The 21,680-nt window shown below is 36.5% G+C and overlaps 2 protein-coding genes across 2 annotated transcripts; one reads left to right on the top strand and one right to left on the bottom strand.

Moving 5' to 3' along the window:
• Nucleotides 1-13,123: 13,123 nt before the first annotated feature.
• On the top strand, nucleotides 13,124-13,829 carry LOC113328466 (agamous-like MADS-box protein AGL62). Its single transcript, XM_026575566.1, has one exon. It carries the CDS (start codon nucleotides 13,132-13,134, stop codon nucleotides 13,654-13,656), a length of 525 nt encoding a protein of 174 aa, XP_026431351.1. The 5' UTR covers nucleotides 13,124-13,131; the 3' UTR covers nucleotides 13,657-13,829.
• Nucleotides 13,830-15,817: 1,988 nt separating this feature from the next.
• On the bottom strand, nucleotides 15,818-16,832 carry LOC113328450 (histone H1-like). Its single transcript, XM_026575565.1, has 2 exons — nucleotides 16,601-16,832; nucleotides 15,818-16,493 (listed from the first exon to the last, which is right to left on the bottom strand). The coding sequence occupies exons 1-2, from the start codon at nucleotides 16,742-16,744 to the stop codon at nucleotides 15,936-15,938; spliced, it is 702 nt and encodes a 233-aa protein (XP_026431350.1). The 5' UTR covers nucleotides 16,745-16,832; the 3' UTR covers nucleotides 15,818-15,935.
• Nucleotides 16,833-21,680: the final 4,848 nt, after the last annotated feature.

The following is a 21,680-nucleotide window of genomic DNA, read 5'->3' as shown; positions in this document are numbered from 1 at the left end:
ATGTACCTTGCTTATCGTTCATTTCTACCTAACTTGATCCGTGTTTAAGGTTCTTATATGTTTAGGTTTGAAATAGTTGTTCGGGATGTTTGGACTTCATGGTACACATTCCAGGGATGTATACCATCGTTTAAAATCAAAATCCAGGGGTTTAAGTTCGCAAACCTAGTTTGCAAACCCGTATGCATACTTGACGTCGATATTCGGTAAACTTGTCTTGGTCGTAACTTCTTCTTCTGAACTCGGAATGAACTCATTATTTTTGCATTCTCTTCCTATTTGAATTCTCTTCAAAATGAAGATGAGAATTATTGACTTTGGATGAGTTAAGATTGGTATTTGTCCTGTATCTTTTTTTTGAGTGTTTTGCTCCATTTCGTCGCACTTGTTCCACTTCTCTAGGACTTGGATTCTTGGAGTAATACTCTTCTAAGCTAATTTGTAGCTTTCACTAGAATGTTGTTGGTGAATCACAAAGAAGTTCAAGAATGGAAATTAGTACGCATTGCTATGGGATTCTTGAATGTTCACAATCATCCTTTGTGAACTATGGTGCATGGTCGTTCGTGACTTTGTATGTTCTTCTTTGTGAAAATCTTTTTATACGCCTTTGGTAGCTATTCTTGGTGTAAATCCGGGCGGAAAAGATTGATTCTACCCTCTAAGGACAAATCATCTTATATGTGCATTACGAGTTTGTCTTGATGCCTAGGAAACTTCTTATGAGAATTTATTCTTGTTTTTGAGAAGGATTACTAGAGTTTGGAATAGCCATTATTGTGATTACACATAGCTATGTCCAACTTTTTCATCTTCATGTTTTTTAGGTTTATTGTTTTAAATTCTAAAAATATTCGGAGGATGATGATTATTGCAGTATTTTCTTGGTTTGTTATATTGTAATATTTTTATGGGATATGTATTGTTTGCGTCCGTGAACTTGAAGGTCCCATATTTCGGTCAAAAGTAAAGTCGTCCATGAATTGGTATTCGTATTGATGAAAGGACGAATGGAATTTTGACATATGCAAAAGTTATGCCTATGCAATCATGTATTTGATGGAAAATATGATTAAATCTTTTGTGTGACAAGGATAAAGTCTATTATGTTGTTATGCATATAATGATGCAAAGATATAATAGATCCTTGTATGTTATCCACGGTATTGATCTTCATTGATCCATTTTATTATGTTTTACCGTGAAGGCTCCATTGTGTGTCTTATGTTGAGCACCTTACAACTAAGTCGATTAACCTTGGATTTGTTGGTTGTTCCGTAAGATGCTATATGTTGAGCATTATGAACTAAATTAATCACCCTTGGTTATTTAGTTTTGTACTCCATAAGTATTCTTTCTTATGTTGAGTACATGTACGGTTAAGGTTGTCATGTGTTATGATAATCTTAGTCGGGGTTCCATAATCTATTATGTTGAGCCCAAAATAATTAAATTGATTACCTTGGTGACTAGTTTGGTTATTTGTTTGTATTCCGATTAGATTAATTATAGGTTCTCTTGTAATTAATCTAATTTATTTTTCATATATTCCACAAGTTCTTGTGTTGAGTATATGAACGACTACACTATCATGTTTTATTGGTTAATGTAGTCACGTATTCCGTAAAGTTTTCCTTATGTTGAGTACTTGAACGGTTATAGTCACCTTCATATGATTAACTTAGTCGTAGCTTGTTGCTCTGTGAGTTTACTTATGTTGAGCACTTTCAATTAAATTGATCACTTTTGTGGTTTTGATTTAATTGCGCATTCCAATATTCATAGGTTTACTTGTGAGTATTTTGGTTGAGTTTTGGATATTAAAAATCATTCACATGGTTTTGGTGTCCAAATAAAAATCCTTATTTTCTTTCGAAATTAAGGTCGCTCTTGTTGTTCCTTTGGGAATGACATCAAATGGGGGAGAGTTCTTTTGAATTTGTGCTTAATGGTAATATCTTGCGGGGAGTGCGGCTGTGGAATTTTAAAGGGGTTATCTTGCGTCTTAAAACTCCTTGATGAATGTTGTTAGCTTCGGCTATAAGATTGCATCTAAATTAAGATGATATGTTGTCTTTCTTTTGGTCATGAAATATCTCTTGTGGAAATTTCATTATGAAACCGTTTTTGTACCTTTGCCAATTTTATTGACAAAAAGGGGGAGAATTAATATGTAGTTCGCACTACAAATACATATGGTTTACGTGTTTTACGGATCATTATGTAAGGGGGAGTGGTTTTCATGTTGAGATGAGAGTATTGACTAAGGGGGAGTGATACATATCACCATAATATTGTTGTCGAAGTTGTGATATAAGAACTTTGATATTGTGTAATAATATTGTGACACTGTATAACAATGATCGAGAGCTTTTGTTTTCTCATTGTTATGGCTACGGATCTTCAACAACTATGATGCTGAATTGAACATAACAATGAGAAAACAAAATCTCTCGATCCTTGAACATCTATGGAATCATGGGAGTACTTGGAAAAGACGAAGTTTTCGAGTAATGTTGAAGCACCAAGGAAATCAAGCATGTGGACGAGAAGCTACAAAGTTTTATTTATGTTGTAATCCATATGTATTGATAGTTTTGCCACTAAAATTGACAAAGGGGGAGATTGTTAGAGCATTGCACGGTCGAACTCGCATGCGTTGCTATCTCAAGCATGTTTGTGAAGTTTAGTTGTCAAAACTATATGTCTTGATTTCTAGACTACTTATAGCTAAGTCTCGATTTAGAACAGTTTAGTGTAGTTGAGCTCCAGACTCCATGGCGATCATCTTACGAAGACGAAGAACTACTCAAGGAACCAGTGGAACTTCATCCGACTAAAAGGTATATGGAGACTTGAACTTATCTGTCACTCAAAAGTCTATCTACTCTATGTCCTACTCTTGAGACAAAGTCGTATAAGTATGATAGTTTTGATACATACACATTTGCTATTTCGAGCCGAGTTTACTCGCCTATCTTTTTCTCGAAATATGTGTTGGTAAGCTTTCGCTTTAACCACTTTTCATCTTAACCCGTGAAGAAAGTCATGATGACGTTTCAATCTTGAAAATAGTGATGACGATAGTTGTGAATAACGATTGTTATAACATTATAGAAGAATGTTTCAATGATTGAAATGTAGAGTTGAGATTACGTAACCAACTATGGATATAAGCATATATAGTGTGTTCGCACATTAGTGTATAAATTCATGTGCCGGAAACCAAGTATGTGCATATGTGTGCATATGGTATTGGTGAAGGAGACAGGTTGGGTACGCGTACCAGCGAAAGTTTTCGAACCGAAAATTTCTGCTGAGTTTTTAAGTTTGCAAACAGTTAAACCAGTTACCCTAGGTATGCATACCTGTACTCGTACCCACGGAAGTTTTCAACCGAAAATTTCTGCTGAGTTTCTAAACTCAAATCCGGTAGCTATGGTACACGTACCCGTACGCGTACCCAAGCTGGTTATATTTCTTAAATCGGAAGTTCATGAACTTAAACAATAAATCAATAAGGAATGCAGTCTTTGCAAACCGTGGATATATTGTTCATGAATTGATTCAAGTGAATCAAACCGATTTTGTTTGAACTGTGTCTATTCATAAAGACCTAAGCAATTGAACAACTCTTCAACTAGTTTTTATGAGTCATTTGAACTAGTTATGTGAAGAAGATGAATACGGTTAATATGGAAGTGCTCATATGGCTAACCATTGGTTAACTATTTGTGAACCAACTAAGTGTACACGTTTAGGTACGGTTATTCAAACCTAAATGAAATACATTTCATTTGTGTGTGACAAGCTAAGTTTCGATCTAACGGTTGAAAGATATTAGCTTGGTTAAATCAGGTTTTTCATCTAACGGTGAATATTGAATGCTTATGGTATAGTTGGAAGAAACCACACAGGTGACTTTGTGATTGCAATTTCAGGAGGAATAGGGATAGCTACTAATTCTTATGCAGAGATTTTTGCAATACTGGTTGCAGGAGAATGGGTTGTGCATAATGGTTTTAGAGAGCTTGTCTTCAGAACATATTCTCAAGCAGTTAAGAAAGCTTTCCAAGGTGATAATCTTCCATGGTTTGCTATAACAAGATGGGAGAAAATCTGTTCAGTTATTTTATCTTGGAGTTTCACTCACAGTTACAGAGAAGTTAACTTCTCTGCTGACAACATGGCTAAAAGGGGACTTGCTCTTAGTTGTGGAGAAAAAAGAATATATGAAAGTAAACCAGCATTCTTGGGCTGCCTGGAAAGCCCAGAAAAACTCTATTTCAGATTTTGTTAAAAGCCATATGGGCTTTCTTTTTGTATTCTTTATTTTTACCTTTCTTGGTTGTAATTTTTGAACTCCTTTGGTTTTAATAAAATTTGATTGTTAAGCAAAAAAATAAAAAAATATTGAATGCTTTGTTACCAAGGTAACTTGGGTTGCAAACTCTGATTTGAAAACTATATAAAGGAGACATCTAGCAACTGGAAAAACTAATCCCCACAACTCATGTGTGATACTAGTTGGTTTTGCTAGAGTCGATTCTCCTTTAACCTTAGGTTTCTTCTCGAGACCCTGTAGGTGCAGGATCAGAATTTCGCGACAACGATACGCTCGCGAAATTCTTAACAACGCATTACAAAAATGTCGCAGAGCACTTTGAGAAACGACACAATAGGTGATATTAGCTTAAAAATAAGAAAAATGTAATAACTTTGCGAAGATTGGAAGATCTGCGAAATTAACATTTGTAAGCTTGCGATATCATCGCAAGCCAGATCCGAAATTAGGGGAAATCTTATATGTATATGAGCTGTCATCCACTAGGTAGCATCCTATATAAAGAGAAAGGTAGGAGAGAGAAAAGTAACTTGTATTATTATTATATTCTTATTCTTCCCCAAAAATCAGAGAGAGATAGAGAGCTCCAAATACTCATTAATGGAGTCTCAATTGTAATTCATATGTAATTACAAACAATCATAGTGAAGATCCCTAACCCCGTGGATGTAGATCATATTGATCGAACCACGTAAATCTTGTGTCTTATTTTCTATTTTCATTATTTTTATCTTTATTTTCATATCAAATAAGTTTAGATCTAGAAATCATAATCATGATAATACAAGGGGTGTGTTGTAGGATTTCCTGCAACTACAGTAGGTTAACGACTAAAAGACTTCATTGGGATTGTGAAGCCATACGAAACTACTTCTCTTGTAGTTGAGCGATCTGATCTTGCCATTTTCTATCGTACGAGTTCAATTGAATAATTGACTTGAGATTATATCTCCGATAGGGCAAGATAAAAATAAATCACAAACATCTTCGTCTCATCTTTTGTGATTCCGCAATATCTAGTTTCGCTACCATACGATTTAGATTATTGTGAGGTGATTGATAATTCTAGGATGTTCTTCGGGAATATAACTCCGGGTTATCAATTGGTTTATGTTCACCTTGATTTTATCAAAAGACGGAACAAAACTCTTAAGTTTATCTGTGGGATACAAATTTATCTATCATTGTAGACTTTTTTGTGTGATACAGATTTGTTTATTAAAGTCTTCGACTTTGGGTCGTAGAAACTCTTGGTTGTGGGTGAGATCATCTAAGGGAATCAAGTGCATAGTATCCTGCTGGGATCAGAGAAGTAAGGAGCGCAATTGTACCTTGAATCAGTGTGATATTGATTAGAGTTCAACTACAGTCCAGACCGAAGTTAGTTTATAGTAGGCTAGTGTCTGTAGCGGCTTAATACAGTGTGGTGTTCAATCTGGACTAGGTATCGGGGTTTTTCTGCATTTGCGGGTTCCTCGTTAACAAAATTTCTGGTGTCTGTGTTATTTATATTCCGCATTATACTTTGTTATATAATTGAAATATCACAGGTTGTGCGTTAAGAACAATCAATTAGAATATCCAACCTTTGGTTCTTGATTTAAATTGATTGACACTTGGATATTAGTATTTGGTACCATCCAAGTTTATCTCTCTAGTATTTGATAAAGACTCGCAGATTTCCATTTGCTTGAGTATATATCAAATCGAGAGATTGAGATATTAACTCTTTGATATACTTTTATCTAGATTGAGTCTGACTGTCTAGTTGATTCTCTAGAAAGTATATTGGAGTTAGTCCATATAGACTGCTAATCGAAATATTGGGTGAGGTTGTTAGACCCCCGCTTTTCCACTTGGTCTATAAATACATAAGTTTACATTTCTAGCAAACTATCCTAAGATTCAAGCAAACTTCACTTCTTGTTGTTTCTGGTGGAGCTGTCTATTCAGAGAGGAAAGTACACTAATTAGGTTAAATCTCCTACGACCGCTCCTTTAAAGACTTATGTGGGATCAAGAAGCTCTACGAGTACCGTCGGTGGGAAACTAGATAATTGCAGGGTTATTAGTTTTCCGTTTGATTTGATTGAGTAACGGTTGTTGAAACTTTGATTTCACCTAGTTTGTTTATTCTTGAGAATCTTCTTTTCTGATATAAGATTAACTCAAACTAGATCGAATCATCGACGAGATCTTTAGAACTGTTGTTATATCTAAAGACATCTTGTGATAATCCATTGTTAACAGACTCTGTTCTGTGCGTGATTGATCACAAGAGATTCAAGTGATGTTGTACAGGTTTTGAAGATAAAAAATAAGATTTGAAGACGAAGATGATTTTTTTATTAGTTTTCATATCTTGTGGATTTAGTGCACAAACCTTGATCGGCTGGGATCCAACTAGAATTAGTTTATCTTTGATAGATCTGATTGATTAGTTACATGAGATCGGCATTCTCTATTTCTCTTTGAGATCTATATTGATTGAGTCTGAATCCATACTTGACTATTTCGGTAGTTAAAGTTAAATTAATCTAACTAGAAAAAGGAGTTTATTATATTAAACGGAAAAGCCTTTGTCAATGACTCGTCTGTATATTGAGCAAGATTGATTAGAGTGGTTACCAAACATATTCTTCATTTGCTGTTTGGAATGCGGTCCAAAGGACTTACTATTCACGTGCGTGACTCTAGAAGTCGAAGGCGTAGGGATACTGAGGGAACTAAGTAGATAGGGGTAGTCTACTTGGTCTCAACTATATGAAGTTGGTTTAGATTTTGTATAGCGACTTAATTATGAGAGTATTCAAAACTAGACTAGGTCCCGGAGTTTTTCTGCATTTGCATTTTCCTCGTTAACAAAATCTTGTTGTGTCATTTACTTTTCAATTCCGCAATTATAATTAAAAGTAAATTACACTTGTACGTTAACTCCGCAATACTTGATAGTGATCCTATATAGTTTGGCTATTACTGAACCTATTATCAAGTAATACAATTGTTGTTGTATGTCTCGATCTTGTATCCATAGTCAATCACACAAGTTACCTACTTGTCGTATTGTCCCGATCTCGTATCCATAGACGATCACACGAAGTGTGAACCGAATTGTCGTGTTGTCTCGACTTTGTCCATACACGATCACATTCTGTAGAGGACTTATACGTTGAAAGAAAAATATTGTGGTGTATTTGAGTACCCTCGTCTTTTCAATTGGTATCAGAGCAGGCAAACACGAAAGATCTAACAATCTTTGTTTGATGCGACTCAACCTATAATAAATGAATTCGAGTTCACATGAATCGATTTCGGTAAACGTATCGCCAAGATTTGACGGAACAAACTATTTGTGGTGGAAATCTACTATGAGATCTTTTCTTCAAACATGCGATTTTAATACTTGGCTATTAGTCGTTGATGGTTATAATCGTCGGAAAATGGAAGATTTGGAAACTGAGTTTAAACGCTTAGTAGATAGTACAGAGGAAAAAAAGGCATTTGCAAAAATATAATTCAGATGGTTTGAATGCTATTATACCTGTTGTAAGCCGTGATCTACAACATCATGTATCCACATGCCAAACTTCAAAGGAATCTTGGGATAATCTTCAGATCGTATTCGAAGGTAACACATTGGAAAAGGAAGATAGACTTCAAACTCTCACCTCTGATTGGGAAAACCTTCGAATGGATGACAATGATACTTTTGAAGAGTTTCATATTAAACTCTCTGAGATAGTTAATGCTTCTTTCTCTCTTGGAAAGACTATTTCTGAAAAAAAGATATAATGTGCAAAATTCTCAGATCATTGCCATATAGATACGAATCTAAGAAGCATGCAATCATAGAGGCAAATGATCTTTTAACTCTCTCTCGAAGCACACTTGTTGGGAAGTTAAAGATATTTGACCATGAATCACAATCTATTCAAGCTAAATGAATTGCTTTTAAAGCTAAAAAAAATCCAAAATCTCATGTGAATAAAAATAGATTTTTAGTTGATTCTGATGAATTGATTGCAGAATATACTGATGATGATATAGAACAAACATTACGACTGATTACAAGACGATTTCGGGATCTCTTAAAGAAAGGGATGTTGTTTTCAGGTTTGATTTAAATGATTTATGGTGATTATTGAAGGACTTTATTATTTTGAGGATGTACTCAGCAGGCTAATAATCCAAAACCAACAGGTCTTGTTGCTGAAAATTTAGGTGCAGAAGCCAGGAACGGACCAGAAATTATTATGGATAGGATTAAATTTGTGCAAAACTCTTTTGTGGTATGGGCGAAAGTCCACTGTCTTTCTATTCGACCTGAAAACTGCCACAAGAACTCGTGAATGTTGTTTCTTCTGCGGGTGATTTACCAACCAATTCCTCATCCCACAAATTCTTCCAAAATGATTACGTAACTCACTCATTTGATGATTAACAATATAAACGAAAATTTATTCGATCAATCTTTATTAATTGTAAATGTCGACGGTTACCCTTACATATGAGCGTCCTACCAAATGTTTTAGTATTCATCCAAACGTAAGGGAAATTCTTATGGCAATGGCCAAATGAAAAATTTTGTTGAGCCAGGTGGATGGACAGACTGGTTTTTCCACTATGGTAAAGCACTCGGCGGTTGATCATCAAGCGCACGCACTCCAAAAAAACGCTAGCGTTGGAAGAAAACACGCAGGCATTGAAAACCAAAACGTTGGCGTTGGCGTTGAAGATACCAACGGGCGTTTGACACAAAACGCTAACGGTCGATTCTCTAACTCCCATGTTTTCAACGGTATTATTTTCAAAACTATAAATTGCTTCAACTGAATTCATTTTCAGTCACACCACTACTATTTTCTTCTTCTAAAACTCTTATAAATCAAAAAAAAATTGATACAATATGAGCGGCATTTTTAGAAAAGCGGCCAATAGTGTAAAGAACGAAAGAGATCGAAGAAATGAACCGGCACCGCGGCCTGCCACAGGTGGAGATTTTTCTCAAAATAGGGAAGCAGAGTTCGCTTCTCCGAGTGTCGTTGTTGCTCCATCATTAGTCCAAGGTCATGTGTCGGGGCATCAAAATCGGTCTGAGGATTATTTTAGAATGAGAGGTGGATTTTCAGACTTACATGTTGTTTATGTAGTTTTACCCCCTCAAGTCCGAGAAAGGGTTGAAAGATATTCTTGGCGTGCGCTTTATAGTGTGAAGCCTTGAAGACACAACAACATAATTCCGAAAACAATGGTAGAAATGTGATGGCGACGACGCACACATTCCATTTTTTGGATTTTGAAATTTGTAAGCTTGTTTAACTTAACTTAAATTATATTTTTTAAATAATTATTAAATAATCAAAATAATTAATCATAGTTGATATTATACTTGTAATAGGAATTACTCCCCTTGATTTGTATTTCATTGATCCTAGTGGAATGGGAGAGCCGCCACCATTCAACCAAGACGAATGGATATCAAATAGTAAATGTTAAACGCTTTTTCCCTCGTTTATAGATTCAGAAATACGTGAAGATTATAAACAATTGAAAGGAGGTGGGATTAAATGTTCAGCGTTGAAGTATTTCCTTCTCCAACCTAGAAACCCAGAACATGTAGATGATTATCCTGAACTCGAAAGGATGTTTATCTTATGGTTATTGGGTCAGACATTCTTTCCGAACTCAACTTGTGCTGCTCTTGTTGGTTGGATTCAAGCGTTAGAAGATCTTGACAAAGCACCAGATTACGACTGGGGATATGCAATTTTATCAAAATTGTATTGTGGGTTGGATCAAACGTCCACGGTCGGAGATAACTTCACTGGTTTCTGCGGTATCATATAGGTAAATATCGAAATTATTATTCTTAAATTTTAATAATTATATGAGCAAATGTAGATTAAGTCAAAATACTAAAATTATGGAGTAATTTGCAGTATTGGTGGTATACCTACTTCTGTGTTAGTAAACCAATCCTTAAAGACGATACCCTTAGATTTCCAATGTTGGATATGTACATCTCGACCAACTTAGCAAAGGACACTGGCAGCGACGTTCGGGTTCCAGTTTTGTTCAGAGGTTTCATCAGATTACTCTGAGCCACAACAATGTCGTCGTTCACCCTTACATTTATTTTCCTCAGTATGGTGCTAATGATGGACAATGTATTCTTGATTATTATCTGCGTAGAGTTGTTTTTTACACTCCAGAATCGGAAAGAGGGGTTTGGTACTTGGGAGAAAGACTGCGGTACCAAATGCAAGGTTGCAATTAACCCGCCACAACAGATGCAAACATATAGATCAGACTATGAAAGGCTGAGAAAAACCAATTGGGAGAGGTATGAACTAAATACACGAACGGATATTAGTGAAGCGCAGTATGCCAGATGATATGAGTCGATTACGAAGCTTGTAACTGGGACACACAACACGCACATCTATGGGTTTGATTTCCCTGAGTTATCACGCCTGTCCCATGATGCAAATATCATTCCTAGCCAGCCACCTCCAAAAGAGGCATGCTTTATGACTTACCCCACCAAGGGTGCAAGTTCTTCCTCATCTTCGTCAAATATGTCCGAAATTCGTTGGGAGATGCCAAGTATTACTCCACAAGGTGAGCCAACCACGATCCCCATTGTTTTCCAATCTATGGAACGTGATTATCCTTACTACAATGTCACTGTTACTGTCGAAGAGTTGCGGAACCAGCTGAACGAGTACCATTAGATGACTCGGCAAATGGGGGTTATACACTTGAATGTGTGTCGGAAATGGCACGAGGACACAATGTTTCGATTGAGTCCAACTGTAAATGATGATGGGAGGCGGTCACAGTCTTCTTATTCCACCAGGAGCAACAGATCATGGCACGATAGTGATGAAACAGTGGTGGGAGAAACACAGGTACGACAGATTTCTTCTTCACCACACATACGGCACAATACTTCACCAAAAACTGTACTTGTATCTCAACCTCAAGTATTTCGGGTAGATCCTAGGCGCATTTCATCATCATTCTCGCCCTACAACCCAAATGATTGCCATACACCACCACCACCACAACCACAAACATCTTATCTGCTTGGAGGACCGAGTGCTTTCCAATCGCCTAATGTTGTTCAACCATCTTTATCTCCTTATGGAAATTTATTATCTATGTTGGTAACTGGGGATATCGCAGGTCTATCCCCAGGTCTTGGAGAATTCTTGAATCCAAAAGATAACAATGGCAGAGCTAGCGATGAGCGACGTTAGAGAGACTGTTTGTAATTTTTAATTTTGCTACATTTGTAGTTTTAGTTTTAAAAGTACGACGATCAGAATTAAATGAAATTACATATGTTTAAAATTAAGCGTTTTACATTAAATTCACTGAATTACGGCGGACTACATTAGCTTCAAAGAAGGGGTTGAAACTGTCCAACACCTTAAGGATTTCGAAACATTTTTCGAAAGGAAAAGCCACATTTTTCCATCTTCGCCATTCAGCCAAAGATCTTGTTACCATCTCAGCATCAGTTTCACCTCTCAGTTTATATCGATTGGCTTGTATGGTTAAAGCTACAAACTCACTTACTTCTTTCTGAATTGTATGAAAGCGATTTTCTACATCGCATATAGCATGACGGCTCGGATTACGGTTGTCACTGCAGAACCAGTCGTGAATAACCGCCCAAAAATTCGCTCATGGATAGTTTGCTGAAGCAAGCTGAGCAAATAAAAAAACATAGTTTCTGCAAATAGATTCATCTTCTTCTTTAGTATACGGAGCGCGCCAAACTAACAAGGGCCGAGACATGTTCAAGAATTGAAAAATTTGTTGAAGTTGAAGAATTTTTTTAAGCTCGGAGAAGAAGAGTAAAAAAGACTAGATATGTGAATGTGAATTTGGAGTTGAAATGGAGAGTATTTATAGAACTCAAAAATTATATCCGTTAGATCACAAGAGTTTTAAGCCTTCCAGATTCAGCCGTTGGCGTTTCTGTGAAAAACACGGCGCTTTTAGGAAGGACGTTGGCGCATGAAGTAACAACTGGCATTGCAAGGACAAACGCTACCGTTGTTGGCTCAAGCGCCAGCGTTGGTGCCAAGGCCGCACGGCCTTCCACCATGCGCGCTACATAATCTAAGTCACTCAACAAACCAACAAAATACATCCATTTTCCATGTTTTTTTGAGTCCATAGTGGGAGCAAAATCAACAAACTTCAAATTTGTCGAGTCCATAAGAACTGCTCTAGAGTTTGGCTAGTCACTGAAAAAGAGATCCGACCTATGTGGATGCTCTCTTTTTTTTTTGATACGCGAAAGCCGGACCCAGGCCCCTACCCGGACCCAGTCAGTTGGACTGGTCCCACTGCCAGACCCAACACCGCTCAACCCACTATACAACTAATCTACCACAAACCTTTACGGCGGCGGGGATTGAACCCCTGACTTCCTCCTTACTAGAGTTGATGGGATACCACTGAGCTATGTTCTTGGAGTTGATGGGATACCACTGAGCTATGTGGATGCTCTCTAAAGGATGCCATTGTATATGGGTTTTTTATGGAAGGCAAATCAAGACATACACGCATATGGATAGAGTACAATAATGAGGATAAGACTTGGCGTAAGGAAAAAAAAATTAAGAATGAATCTTTAACCAGTAAATGAATTTACGAATTTATTACTCCATTTATTACTATACAACTCACGCAAATCTTGACCCCTATAAATCTCCATCTCCGCTATCTCACCACTCCAAAAGAGAAAAAAAACACAAATAATTTCAATCATGGCAAGAAAACCAAGCATGGGTAAAAAATATATCCAAATCAAAAGAATTAGGAATGAGAAGGCAAGACAGATAGCCTTCTCAAAACGTAAAGGAGGTGTTTTCAAAAAGGCTCATGAACTTGGTACCGTTTGCGGTGACAGTGTTATCGATCATTACCTCTCGGGAGATACTCTCGACAGGACTCCAACTCCACCTGTCATGCCTCATCGTGAAGCCAGAATTCTTGAACTAAACAGAGAATATAGCGAGGAACTCGAGAGGTTGGAAACCGAGAAAAAAAGAGGACCAGCCGTCGGAAAGATTACCGAAGCAAATAAGAGTAAGCGTTGGTGGGAATGGGATTATATTGATGACTCAGGGGAAGAAGAGTTGGAAATCTTATGCGGTGCTCTTGATGTGCTCAAACTTAAGATTGCTGAGGACGTAGATAAATTGTGGTTCACTACAACCCACATTTCTTCTCTCCCTCATTTTGGATATGGTGTTGGCTTTGGTTTGGACAAAGGCAATGCGCTTTATTAAGTATAAGGTCAACCTTGTGCACTGATTTCATGATCTATGCACTCAGTTACTCAAAGGGAAGTCATTTTTATAACCCTTATATATTTCTATTCTTGTGTTTGTTTTTGTTCAAAAAAAAATGAAAAAAGAAAAAGAAAAATGTTTGATTGTTTGCTTTCAGTAGTTGGTTTTTGTTGTATTGAGGTCTAAGTACGAATGTGTGCTTACCATTATCAATGAAATTAATAATAAATTCGTTCGGTTTCTATATATTTGCATTCGTTATGTTCCATAATTCAACAATGGCGTCTGTTCTAATTTCTAACACATAAACGCCTAATGCGTCTCCTCTGCAAAAAGGTTACGTTTGCGATAAAAAATACTAGGTCCTGATGGGTCTTTGATTTGGCCAATGAGGTGTACCTTGATGTCATGAATTTTGCCAATTTCCCTCATGAGGAGAATGAGGAGTGGTGAAATTCTTTTGTGGTTCAGGTGTCTCTCTCTGAAACCTGAAAACTAGAACTACAAGAGAACTCGTGAAAATTTGTTTCTGGTACAAGTGTTTATCACCTAATTCCTCATGTTAACTTTGTTTCACTAAAAATGTTTGGCGAAACAAGTTCTGTTTCATTGTACTGCTCTATGTGTATGCGTTTATGCAAGCTATAGAACCTTATACATTTAAAGTTATCCTGCAAATTCTTCTGGGAGGAATGGATCACGTAATTTTGCGTAGATTCACTTCTTGTTAATGATCAAATCAACCATATAAACGGAAAACGAGTTCTCGCCTTAATTACTGTTAAATACGAGGATCCAAGCTACCACGAATCATAGATTCATTCGCAGCGTAAGATTGGCTAGTCAATGTCATTAATAAAGATCCTAACAATGTGGATGCTTTCTAAGGAAGGGAAGTCAAGACACACACATGTATGCATCATATTTATGTATCATTCAGTGTCAAATTAAGATGATCCTTTACTCTGCTCAAAATTGGCACTAATTAATGGTAACGAGGATGTGATTATTAGTATGTCTAAATGCGTGAAAGAAATTAATGGTAACGGATACATCTCCTTTCCTCGCTTTCTTCACCAACCCATTGCTCCAATTGAAGATAACAACAACACTTTTTATTGCAAAAAACAATGACTCTGCAGGGTACATGCGAAGGACTCTGTCCCTCTAAACTCTGAAGTACCCGAAAACTGCAAATGTACAAGAAACTAGTGAAAATCATTTCTGTGTTTATCAGTCAATTCCTCATGTTAACTTTGTTTAGTTCACTAAAAATTGTTGGTGAAAAGGTAGCAGGGTAAGTTTCATTGCACTTCTTCTTTATGGACCTTATGCATTTAAAGTTGTCCTGCAATTCTTCTGGGATGATCACGTAACTTTGCGTAAATTTATTTCTCGTTTGATGACTAAATCAACTATATAAACGGAATCGAGTCTTCGTTAGTAGTAAACGCCTAATGGTTACCATTAAGCGTATGAGCGTCCAAGCTACCACTAATTGTAGGGTTCATTCACAACGTAAGATTGGCTAACTATTAAAAACGAGATCTAAAAACCAGATCCTACCAATGTGGATGCTCTCTAAAAGTAAAAGATACCAAGATAAAGGCTTTTTAAGGAAGAGAAATCAAGATACCAAGCATTCATGTATGCCAATGTAAATTTAATGCGCAGACATACAAGGATTAACCGCAGGCTGAATTTCTGAAGCTTGCTATACATGATTTCCATCATACAGGTTGCGGCAACAGACTTCAAACTGATTTTCTAATCTGATCAAACCCAAGGCTGGCTGCTATAAGAACTTGTCAGTTCTTTACTAGTCAAATTTCCCTTATGAGAAAGGGCTTCGACTCTCATGGCCTTCTGCAAACATTCACAGTATATTTGTCATTTGTTCAATGAGTTCAACAAAAACGCTTATAAAATACATGGAAGATTAAAATGCAGGATAAACCAACATAAACAGCAGAACAACAAAGAAAATGAATTGAGACTGGGATTTCAATGAAGTTCGTATGGAAACAATTGTATATAAATTGCATTTCCTAGGTAGTGATTCACTATGGATATAGCCTATCTGTTATCATCAGTTCTTATAATATATGAATTGCATCAGTTCTTGGAAGATTAAAATGCAGGATAAAAAACAAAACGCTTTAAAAGGGAAACATCCATGAAATTTCTTTATATTCACATCAAAAGAAACACAGTGAACACAAGATTAACAAAATAAAAACACCACACATTAATATTATCTCTAATTTGACATCTAATTAAGCAGCACCAGCCTTCTTGGGTCTCTTAGCAGCAGGAGACTTGATTGATTTAGGCTGTTTAGCTTTAACAGGGGTGGTAGCTTTCTTGGTCTTCTTCCCAAGAGCAATTTTCTTTGCAGGAGCAGCGGTAACTTTCTTTGCAGGAGCAGCAGTTTTCTTCTTCTTTGGTGCAGCAGTAGTTTCAGATTTCTTGACGGTAGTAGTTTTCGATTTTGGAACAACAGCAGCAGCAGATTTCACACTTTTAGATGATGATGTTGTTGGTTTCTTCCTCTTCTTGGTCTTGTCATCAGCAGCAGCAACAGATTTCTCACTTTTTGGTTTAGGAACAACAGCTTTGGCTTTAATCTCTTTCTTAGATGCATCAGAAAGCTTGAAAGAAGCTTTAATCTTAATCAATTTCTGATTAGCAACACAATTCTTCAATTGAACACCTAACATTTTCTTGTAGTTTGATGGCAATACATCTTTGTGTTTCTCTTCCATGTACTTGGCGATTGCATATGGACTTGATCCAGCTTTCTCATTCAATGCCAACAAAGATTCCTTAATCATCTACAAAATCAAACCCTAAATTAATCAAAAATTCCTATTAAAGCAGAAACTGAATCGAAATTGAAATTGAAATTAAAATTGAATTCTAGGGTTTCTTTAATCTTTACCTGAAAGTAAGTAGGGTGAGAAGCTTTATCAGATTTAGGTTTCTTCTCTTTGGGAACCTTTTCTCTTTTCTCCTTGACTGATTTCTTCTCAGCCGCTGAAACTGGTGCTGCCTTCGTGGTTTGATTATCAACTTTCTGAGACATATTGAATTGAAAATTACTAGAAGATTTTTCTCTGGAACTATGATGATCTTAAGAATTCTTACTCTGTGTGATTACTGGAGAAATTGGTTAACTGATATTTATAGGGAAATGAGGATTTCTTTGTAAAATGGTTGATGAATTCTGATTGGTTAGTTTAAATTCACGCGGATCGGAGTCCTAAATGAGAATGAGAGTTCCTTTGCGAAATGGTAAATGAATTCTGATTGGTTATTTAAAATTCATACGGATCGCAATCCCTGCTTTATTACAGTAATTATTATATGACCGTCCATGAATTTACAGTAATTATATTATTACAGTAATTATATTACGGATCGCAATCCCCTGCTTTGGGGGTGGGGGCACGTGCCCCGCCGTAGAAGTGCATAGATCCGTCGGTGTCTCAGGCCATGGCCTTCGGTTCACAAAGTAAACATGAGTCTTGTCAGGGTTTCCACCCCAACACTTGATCTTTGGGATAAACGAAGAAGAAAATAAAATACCAAGAGAATAACGATAAGCAATCACACAAAACAAGGATTTACATGAAAAATTCAAGACTGGGTAAACCACGAACAAGAACACGGTAAAGACGAATTATATTAATCAAGAAATATAATACAACATGTTTAAGATCTCATTTTTATCAAAAACATTGGAAATAACAGTAAATTTTAAAATCCTGTGCTGAATATGGGAGAACATGTGCCGAAGATGCTTTACTCGAGCTTCTTTTGCTATGTGGTCCGTCGCTGAGTTATATTTCCTGTTTATATACTTTACCTGGGCTTGCGGAAGCTTCTTCAGTATTGAGTTCACTTCTTGTATAGTATTATCCGCACTCCAAGGAGAGTCTTTGCAAGACTTGTTGATCGTCTCCGCCAAAGTTTTGCAGTCTGTTACCATTGATACAATGGATAATATGTTTTTACTTAACCATGAAGATGCCTTTCGCAAAGCTTTTGATTCTGCATGAAAGGCTGAGGAGGCCCACTCTGAATCATCTTCAATATACATAAATGTTTCGCTGTCCACAGAATAAAGTAAGAAGGCATATCCCATGGTTGAATCCTCTTTTTTGAAAGCCGCATCAATAAATATTATCCAATCCGAAGGTATGTCAGACCATTTCTCTTTGGGGTTATTTCTTTTTTCTATCTTCATTAAGTTTTGGATCCTTGCCTGAGTGTTCTGATTCAGAAATTTCTTGATTTGCTCCATAAGTTGAATCGAGTTCGAGTTTATTTTCTCAAAAACTACCGAACATCTTTGCTTCCAAATGAACCAGGATATAGTAGCTATTTTATATGATAGTTGAGCGAGATCTTGGTCTGTGATCCACTCTTTTATCCAATTTTCTATGGAATCCGAAGTAATTCTAGCGTTCACCGTTTCTAGAGAAAGACCAAACCAAATTGCTCTTGCAAAGGGGCAAGAACGAAAAAGATGTTGTTTTGATTCTTGCTCTTGAGAATCACACATTGGACACTATGTGTTTGTGTCTGAATTATGCGCCTCGAGTCTAGAATTAGTTGGAAGAGCTTTTTGAGCTAATTTCCAGACGAATAATTTTATTCTTGGGATTACTTGGATTTTCCATATTTTTTGCCAGGGAAAGGAGATTAAAGAATTACTCTCCTGATCTTAGTTTATGATAAAGTTATAAACATTTTTTGCCGAAAAAGTTCCTGGGTGGTGGTGTTGCCATCTGATTTTGTCTTGTTCTTATCTTTTTGGAGTAATAGCTAGGATTTTCATTCTTATTTTTGGATCAAAATAAGTATTGAGTTTTTCTTGGTCCCAAGTACCCTCTGGAGTGATCAACTCATTTACTCTCTGTGGAACCGGATTTTGAATGTCAATGGGCTTCTGAAAGATTTCTTTGCTAGGAACTCATTTGTCTTCCCAAATTTTTGTGGAAGCTCCATTTTTTACTTGCCATATAAAATTGCCTTTAATGAGATCCAAACCTTTCTTTATACTAGTCCAAATCCAAGATAATTTGGAAGATTTAGAGAATTCAAGAGGATGAGAGTTTGGGAAATATTTTGCTTTAAGAAGTTGAGCCCAAAGTTGATCTTGCTATGAGATGAGACAGCTAGCTAGTTTAGTAAGGAGAGATATGTTAAACTAGCGCGGGTTCTTGATTCCACGACCTCCTTGGTAAATAGGCTTGCAGATGCTGGACCAAGCCCTAATGTATCCTCATCTGCTTTTGGGCTTGTCTTTTTTCCACCAGAAATCTCTTTGGATTTCGTCCATCTGATCTAGCGTTTCTTTAGGAAGCGCTAGCACTTTTCATTTGGTAAGTTAGATGACCTTGAAGAATGGATTTTATTAGAAACGTTCTACCAGCTTGAGAGAGCAATTTAGATTTCCAACCTTGAAGAGTGGCATAGTATTTTTGTAACAAAGGTTCGAAATTTTCTTTTCTATTTTTATCGAAGAAAAGAGGAGTTCCCAGATATCTATCATTTTTTGTCATTAACGGAACTTTTAGAATTCTCGCAATGATTTTCCCATGTTTCGGATGAATTCTAGGACTGAAGTAGATACCGGATTTCTATAGGTTGACCATCTGTCCCGTAATCTCTCCAAATCTTGATAAGATGTCTAATAAATTTTTTGCCTCACCTAGATTAGATTTTGCGAATAAAAAGCAATCATCTGCGAAGAAAAGATGAGATATGTTTGGGGCATCTTTCTTTATTTTAAGACCCGAAATTTTCTTTTCAGAAACTGCTTTTTCTAGGAGCCTAGAAAGAATCTCCATGCAAATTAAAAACAAGTATGGTGAAAGTGGGTCACCCTGTCTTAGACCTATGGAAGTGGTAAATTTCGGACCCGGTGAGACATTTAGGAGGATAGAAAATGAGGTGGTTGAAATTCATTGCATTATTAGCTTTACCCATTTGTCACCAAAACCTAGTGCTGATAGTGCCGATTTGATGAAGTTCCACTCCACTCTGTCGAAAGCTTTAGAGAGATCTAACTTTAAGGCGAAATAACCTTTTGTGGCTTTTGAGTTTTTCATTAAATGAATAAGCTCGTGAGCGATGATAATGTTATCCGTGATTTGTCTTCCTGGCATAAAGGCTGACTGATTTGGGGGAATTATCTTGTTTAGGATTGGCTTTAGCCTGTTTGCTAGAATCTTAGATATGATCTTGTAAATTATATTATTCAGGATGATGGGTCTGAAATCTGATGGGGTTGTGGAGTGGATATTTTAGGTATCATAGTTATGAAGGAATAGTTCAAATCCGGATTTAGGTTTTCGGTTTTAAAAATTTCTTGAACTGCCTGAATTAAATCCGGACCCATTATATTCCAATTAGCTTTGAAGAAGCCTGGTTGAAACTCGCCTGGACCTGGCGCTCCCCACTGGTTCATGTTGGAAATTGTCTTCCAAATTTCTTCTTTTGATGGGATAATTGTTAGGGAAGAATTTTCCTCGTCAGAAACGCAAGGATCAATAAAGCTTGATAAATATTCTACCAAGTTGTTGTTACATGAGGATCCTATTTGAGTGAAGTGGTTGATCAAGAGGGTATTGATTTGGTCTCTATCTGAAATCCACGGTCCCGATGGTTCTCTAAGAGAGTTTATAACATTGATTCTTTTCCTATTGTTAGTTGTAGCATGTAAATATTTCGTGTTCTGGTCGTATTCTTTAAAAAATTTATCTCTTGATATTTGGTGATACTAATCATTTTTAATTTTATACCATTTTCCTAGTTCAGCTTGGAGATTTTTTATTTTTTCTAAATTTTCGGAATATTTTCCAGCTCTATGTAGGCTTTCAATCCTATTATTCAAGGATTTTATATTTTTATGAATATTTCCAAACACACCTGAGTTCCATTGAGATAAATCCGAGGATAATAGTTGAAGCTTCGAATAAATGTTTGTGTCCCGTGTATTGTTGGAGTGGAAATTCCAAGAGTTGGAAACCATTGATGCAAGTGTTGGATGAGATAACCAGGTTCTAATGCATCTAAAGATTTTTGGATTTTTTGTTTTTCCGGATTTGAATCAAAAAGTAGAGGTGTATGATCTGAACCAACTCTAGGAAGATGACTCACCTTTGTGTTCGGGAAAATTCTGCGACCACTGAAATGATGTCAAATATCTGTCTATTCTTTCACATATGTTGGCATCTCCCTCTCTATTATTGGACCATGTGAAAGGACGCTCCTTCATAACCCGCATCTTGAAGTCCCATGGAATCTATTGTACGAACTATGAAAGATTTGCTGCTTGATCTAGTCATGAAATTGAGATTGTTTTAAAAACATTTCCATGCGAGACGTTGGCGCTTTTGTCTCGGCTAAAAAAACTATGTCTGGTTACCGACACATATAATTGAGACGGTCCCTAGTTATAGGTGTCCCTATGCCTTGAACGTTCCACGAATGGATTTTCATAATGGCTAAATGAACAGAAAACACTGAGAAAAACAAGACTAAAAACACTGAAGAGGTAGACTTAAGGACAGAGAAATTTTCAGGAAATGCAAATTGAAAAAAAGAGAAGATAGAGACTAAAAAAGGGGAGAACAGATAAGAACCGGGCAAAAAGAAAAAAATAGGAAACTGTTGAAAAAAAAAACTTAATATTTCGCTAGGAAATTAAATTAGAAAAAGAATCAACCGAACAAGAATTACCATGCAGCATAGAGAGAGCTAGAACATCCAGAACCAGAGAGAAAACTGGTGCTTTAAGGTGGAAAGCACAAAAAGGGAGTTACAGAATTAAATCTTATTAAGAATATCAAGCAAAAAGCAGTGGAGTAAAAAGTTCTGATTGAAAATAGGAAAAAAGGAAGGCACTATATGCTATAACTAGAAAGCAACTAAACAAGGGGAAACCTTCAAATGATAACAATACTTAAGGGGCTAACAATACAAAAAAAAATGAAAGCGCCTAAAAAGAT

Source organism: Papaver somniferum, chromosome 1, assembly GCF_003573695.1.
Source record: "Papaver somniferum cultivar HN1 chromosome 1, ASM357369v1, whole genome shotgun sequence".
Taxonomy (NCBI): Eukaryota; Viridiplantae; Streptophyta; class Magnoliopsida; order Ranunculales; family Papaveraceae; genus Papaver; species Papaver somniferum.
Note: the sequence above shows the minus strand (reverse complement) of the source record. Positions and strands in the feature narration are given on the sequence as shown.